General features: G+C 50.9%; 1 protein-coding gene across 1 annotated transcript in view; it reads left to right on the plus strand.

The window, feature by feature from the left end:
- Positions 1 to 5,951, plus strand: part of LOC109910236 (tyrosine-protein kinase ITK/TSK-like) — a 28,922-nt gene extending 22,971 nt beyond the window's left edge. Inside the window, exons 3-7 of the mRNA XM_031797255.1 lie at positions 3,287 to 3,366; positions 3,585 to 3,730; positions 4,303 to 4,377; positions 5,205 to 5,221; positions 5,886 to 5,951. Of these exons, the coding sequence (XP_031653115.1) occupies positions 3,287 to 3,366; positions 3,585 to 3,730; positions 4,303 to 4,377; positions 5,205 to 5,221; positions 5,886 to 5,951 (384 nt within the window). The remainder of the gene's footprint in view (positions 1 to 3,286; positions 3,367 to 3,584; positions 3,731 to 4,302; positions 4,378 to 5,204; positions 5,222 to 5,885) is intronic.

Here is a 5,951-nt window from a genome sequence, read left to right on the forward strand (position 1 = left end):
GACAGTGGGGGGGAGGGTTGTGTAGTGTGACAGTATTGAGGGTTGTATAGTGTGACAGTGGGAGGGAGGGTTGTGTAGTGTGACAGTTTGAGGGTTGTATAGTGTGACAGTGGGAGGAGAGGGTTGTGTAGTGTGACAGTGGGAGGGGATGGTTGTGTAGTATGACAGTTTGAGGGTGTATAGTTGTACAGTGGAAGGGGATGGTTGTGTAGTGTGACAGTGAGAGGGGAGGGTTGTATAGTGTGACAGTGGAAAGGGAGGGTTGTGTAGTGTGACAGTGGGAGGGGAGGGTTGTGTAGTGTGACCGTGGGAGGGGAGTGTTGTGTAGTGTGACCGTGGGAGTGGGAGGGTTGTGTAGTGTGACAGTTTGAGGGTTGTGTAGTGTGACAGTGGGAGGGGAGGGTTTTGTAGTGTGCCAGTGGGAGGGAGGGTTGTGTAGTGTGACAGTTTGAGGGTTGTGTAGTGTGACAGTGGGAGGGGAGGGTTGTGTAGTATGACAGTGGGAGGGGAGGGTTGTATAGTGTTACAGGTTGAGGGGAGGGTTGTGTACTATGACAGTGGGATGAGAGGGTTGTGTAGTGTGACAGTGGGAGGGGAGGGTTGTGTAGTATGACAGTGGGAGGGGAGGGTTGTGTAGTATGACAGTGGGAGGGAGGGTTGTGTAGTGTGACAGTGGGAGGGGAGGGTTGTGTAGTGTGACAGTGGGAGTGGGAGGGTTGTGTAGTGTGACAGTTTGAAGGGAGGGTTGTGTAGTGTGACAGTGGAAGGGAGGGTTGTGTAGTGTAACAGTGGAAGGGGAGGGTTGTGTAGTTCGACAGTTTGAGGGTTGTGTAGTGTGACAGTGGGAGGGTTGTATAGTGTGACAGTGGAAGGGTGGGTTGTGTAGTGTGACAGTGGGAGGGGAGGGTTGTGTAGTGTGACAGTGGGAGGGGAGGGTTGTGTTGTATGACAGTGGGAGGGGAGGGTTGTGTAGTTTGACAGTGGGAGGGGATGGTTGTTTAGTATGACAGTTTGAGGGTTGTATAATGTGACAGTGGAAGGGGATGGTTGTGTAGTGTGACAGTGGGAGGGGAGGGTTGTATAGTGTGACAGTGGAAAGGGAGGGTTGTGTAGTGTGACAGTTTGAGGGGAGGGTTGTGTAGTGTGACCGTGGGAGTGGAGGGTTGTATAGTGTGACCGTGGGAGTGGGAGGGTTGTGTATTGTGACCGTGGGAGTGGGAGGGTTGTGTAGTGTGACAGTGGGAGGGGGAGGTTTGTCTAGTGTGACCGTGGGAGTGGGAGGGTTGTATGGTGTGACCGTGGGAGTTGGAAGGTTGTGTAGTGTGAACGTGGGAGTGGGAGGGTTGTGTAGTGTGACAGTTTGAGGGTTGTGTAGTGCGACAGTGGGAGGGGAGGGTTGTGTAGTGTGGCAGTGGGAGGGTTGTGTAGTGTGACAGTGGGAGGGGAGGGTTGTGTAGTGTGACAGTGGGAGGGGAGGGTTGTGTTGTATGACAGTGGGAGGGGAGGGTTGTGTAGTGTGACAGTGGGAGGGGAGGGTTGTGTAGTATGACAGTGGGAGGAGAGGGTTGTGTAGTGTGACAGTGGGAGGGCAGGGTTGTGTAGTATGACAGTGGGAGGGGAGGGTTGTGTTGTGTGACAGTTTGAGGGTTGTGTAGTGTGACAGTGGGAGGGTTGTATAGTGTGACAGTGGAAGGGAGGGTTGTGTAGTGTGGCAGTGGGAGGGTTGTGTAGTGTGACAGTGGGAGGGGAGGGTTGTGTAGTGTGACAGTGGGAGGGGAGGGTTGTGTTGTATGACAGTGGGAGGGGAGGGTTGTGTATTGTGACAGTGGGAGGGGAGGGTTGTGTAGTGTGACAGTTTGAGGGTTGTGTAGTATGACAGTGGGAGGGGAGGGTTGTGTAGTGTGACAGTGGGAAGGGAGGGTTGTGTAGTGTGACAGTGGGAGGGGAGGGTTGTGTAGTGTGACAGTGGGAGGAGAGGGTTGTGTAGTGTGACAGTGGGAGGAGAGGGTTGTGTAGTGTGACAGTGGGAGGGGAGGGTTGTGTAGTGTGACAGTGGGAGGGGAGGGTTGTGTAGTGTGACAGTGGAAGGGGAGGGTTGTGTAGTGTGACAGTGGGAGGGGAGGGTTGTGTAGTGTGACAGTGGAAGGGGAGGGTTGTGTAGTGTGACAGTGGGAGGGAGGGTTGTGTAGTGTGACAGTGGGAGGGGGTTGTGTAGTGTGACAGTGGGGGGGAGGGTTGTGTAGTGTGACAGTTTGAGGGTTGTATAGTGTGACAGTGGGAGGGAGGGTTGTGTAGTGTGACAGTTTGAGGGTTGTATAGTGTGACAGTGGGAGGAGAGGGTTGTGTAGTGTGACAGTGGGAGGGGATGGTTGTGTAGTATGACAGTTTGAGGGTTGTATAGTGTGACAGTGGAAGGGGATGGTTGTGTAGTGTGACAGTGAGAGGGGAGGGTTGTATAGTGTGACAGTGGAAAGGGAGGGTTGTGTAGTGTGACAGTGGGAGGGGAGGGTTGTGTAGTGTGACCTTGGGAGGGGAGTGTTGTGTAGTGTGACCGTGGGAGGGGAGGGTTGTATAGTGTGACCGTGGGAGGGGAGGGTTGTGTAGTGTGACCGTGGGAGTGGGAGGGTTGTGTAGTGTGACAGTTTGAGGGTTGTGTAGTGTGACAGTGGGAGGGGAGGGTTTTGTAGTGTGCCAGTGGGAGGGGAGGGTTGTGTAGTGTGACAGTTTGAGGGTTGTGTAGTGTGACAGTGGGAGGGGAGGGTTGTGTAGTATGACAGTGGGAGGGGAGGGTTGTATAGTGTGACAGGTTGAGGGGAGGGTTGTGTACTATGACAGTGGGAGGAGAGGGTTGTGTAGTGTGACAGTGGGAGGGGGGGGTTGTGTAGTATGACAGTGGGAGGGGAGGGTTGTGTAGTATGACAGTGGGAGGGAGGGTTGTGTAGTGTGACAGTGGGAGGGGAGGGTTGTGTAGTGTGACAGTGGGAGTGGGAGGGTTGTGTAGTATGACAGTGGGAGGGAGGGTTGTGTAGTGTGACAGTGGGAGTGGGAGGGTTGTGTAGTGTGACGGTGGGAGGGTAGAGTGGGTGTTGTGTATTTCAAGCTCTTCTCCTTTGGAGAGTCTCACTGTGTTATCATGTCAAGCCTTATTCCCATAAATTGAGATTGTAAAGGCAATTTCTACATCACTCAAGTATGGTATGACATACAACAAATTCAACCTAATGGACTCAACAGACACAATTATGATTCATCCTACTGAAATAAAATGTTGTGTTTGTTTGTGCAGGGTAAGGAAGGAGCTTTTGTGGTGCGAGACTCCAGGCATGCAGGCGTCTACACTGTGTCTGTCTTCACTAAAGCCCCAGGGTAACTACTGCCTGTTTCAGCCATGTCACTCAGCTTCAATGACAGTCAGTTAAAGGGGCAATCAGCGATTGGTATTGGGACATCCCTAGCTCTGTCTATGAATTTGAAAGTGGTTACATGTCTCCAGCCCTCAGCTTTTTACCAAAACAGTGGTGGGTTGTCTGTTTGTTTGAACTGCATATATATGGCATAGTTACATGATGATGAACCATGTTCAGATCCAACGGGCAGAAGAACCCGCGGGTGAAGCACCACCAGATCAGACAGTCAGAGGCAGAGGAGACGTCCACGTTTTACCTGGCAGAGAAATACCTGTTCAGCACCATTCCTGAGCTCATCCATTACCACCAACACAACGCTGCAGGTATTTACGTAATCAGTGGCTCACCTGAGCTACGTAATATATCTGTTTACAGCCAGGCCAGTGTGACCTATTTGGACATGCACCACAAAACTGTGTTTGTTAGTCCGTTGAGATACAGGCATCTTCAGGGGTCATGTAAGGTTTCACCAGCACACGTGGATCTCCCACAGTAGAGAGGGAGATGGGAGAGGAGCGTTAATGTAATTTGAAATGGTTCTATACGTTCTATGGTCCCGATGTTCTTCCCTTAGTATAGCGTGGAATCGTTTCCTTGCATCAACATTCTACAGAGGAAACTGCCTGTAAAATAATAGTTCATGAGTTCTATTGTTGAGGCAGAATAGCCTAATCCCTCTACATTATCTAACTCCCAGTATATGCAAATATAGTTTCATCTTGACATTCAACCTGTGTGTGTGTGTGTGTGTGTGTGTGTGTGTGTGTGTGTGTGTGTGTGTGTGTGTGTGTGTGTGTGTGTGTGTGTGTGTGTGTGTGTGTGTGTGTGTGTGTGTGTGTGTGTGTGTGTGTGTGTGTGTGTGGTGTGGGTTCGTGCATATGTGTATTCTCTGCAGGTCTGATCACACGACTGAGGCATCCTTTCTCTCAGGGTAGAGAGAGCTCTCAGAGCCCTGCGGAACTCTCAGAAGGTCAGAGGTTGTCCTGCTGCTTCTGTCTCCAGGCAGCCAGCAGCAATTTTGCTTGGTTATTGATTATGGAAGGTATCATAGAGATAGTTAGAGGACTCATTTTTGCATCTGTGCCATTATAGTGTCTGTTACAGCATGGGCAGATGAGTCCTCTAACAATCTCTATGGAAGTTTCCTAATCCTGACAATTCTAAAGATCAAACACAAAGCAGATAACACACCAGACGCTTATATGTTATAGATAAGTTACTGTGTAATAAAGATATGCTTAAACAACGCATATGCATGATCGTGAGAATTGGCATGTGTTTTGCTATTCTAAAGCATTAGGACTGTGATGACATAAGTGGTGATGTAAGGTAGACTTGTGTGATGAGGTACCCAGGTGTAGAAGCCCCAGCTGTTACCAATAGGCAGGCAGCTCCACCACACCCTGAAAACAGCAGCAAGTCTGACGTCTGGTCCTTTGGTAGGTTTATTCATCCTCTCTGAGACCGTCTGGTCCTTTGGTAGGTTTATTCATCCTCTCTGAGACCGTCTGGTCCTTTGGTAGGTTTATTCATCCTCTCTGAGAGAGTCTGGTCCTTTGGTAGGTTTATTCATCCTCTCTGAGACCGTCTGGTCCTTTGGTAGGTTTATTTGTTTCTCTGTGAGACTGTTGTCAGACACTGAGCTTCTTCAAATTCTAAATCATATTAGAGGTATGATGAATGAATGTTGAATCTCCTCTCCTCCCCTTCTCCCCACTCCTTTTCTCCTGCCCTCCCCTTCTTCCCACTCCTCTCTCCTCCCCTCTACTCCCCCTTCTCGCCTCTCCTCTCCTCCAGGTGTGTTTATGTGGGAGGTGTAGACTGAGGGGCGTCTGCCCTATGAGAACCGGTCTAATCTTGAGGTGGTGGAGGCCCTGAATTTAGGTCTGAGGCTGCTAAAACCCAGACAGGCCCCAGAGGCTGTGCACCTCCTCATGGAGTGGTGCTGGAAGGAGGGGGGTGGGAAGAACCTACCTGTTTCACACCTGTAGCTTACTGACTCACCTGTACTGTTAGTGTAGTGCGGGTGGGTGTAGTGTAGTGTAGGTGGGTGTAGTTGGGTGGGTGTGTGTGGGTTGGTGTAGTGTGGGTGGGTGTGGTTGTAGTGTGGGTGGGTGGGTGGTTGTAGTGTGGGTGTGTGTAGTGTGGGTGGGTGTGGGTGGGTGGGTGTAGTTGGGTGGGTGGGTGGGCTTAGTTGGGTGAGTGTGGGTGTAGTTGGGAGGGTGAGTGTAGGTGTAGTTGGGGGGGGTGTAGGGGGGGTTTGTACCCCTTGGGGTCCGCAGGACCGAGTTTGGGAAATATTGCAGTAGACAGACTCACCTTTAACTTAGTGATTCAGCTTGGTAGGTTGGTTCACCTGTACCTTACTGATTCAGCTTGGTAGGTTGGTTCACCTGTACCTTACTGATTCAGCTTGGTAAGTTGGCTCACCTGCACCTTACATAATGTCTTGTGATTGATCTGTCTTTTCCTGTGTAGAAACCAGACGACCGTCCTTCCTTTGCTCTCCTGCTGCACGAGCTGGCCTTGCTCTCAGACCTCTGA

This window comes from Oncorhynchus kisutch, linkage group LG19 (assembly GCF_002021735.2).
Source record: "Oncorhynchus kisutch isolate 150728-3 linkage group LG19, Okis_V2, whole genome shotgun sequence".
Lineage (NCBI taxonomy): Eukaryota > Metazoa > Chordata > Actinopteri > Salmoniformes > Salmonidae > Oncorhynchus > Oncorhynchus kisutch.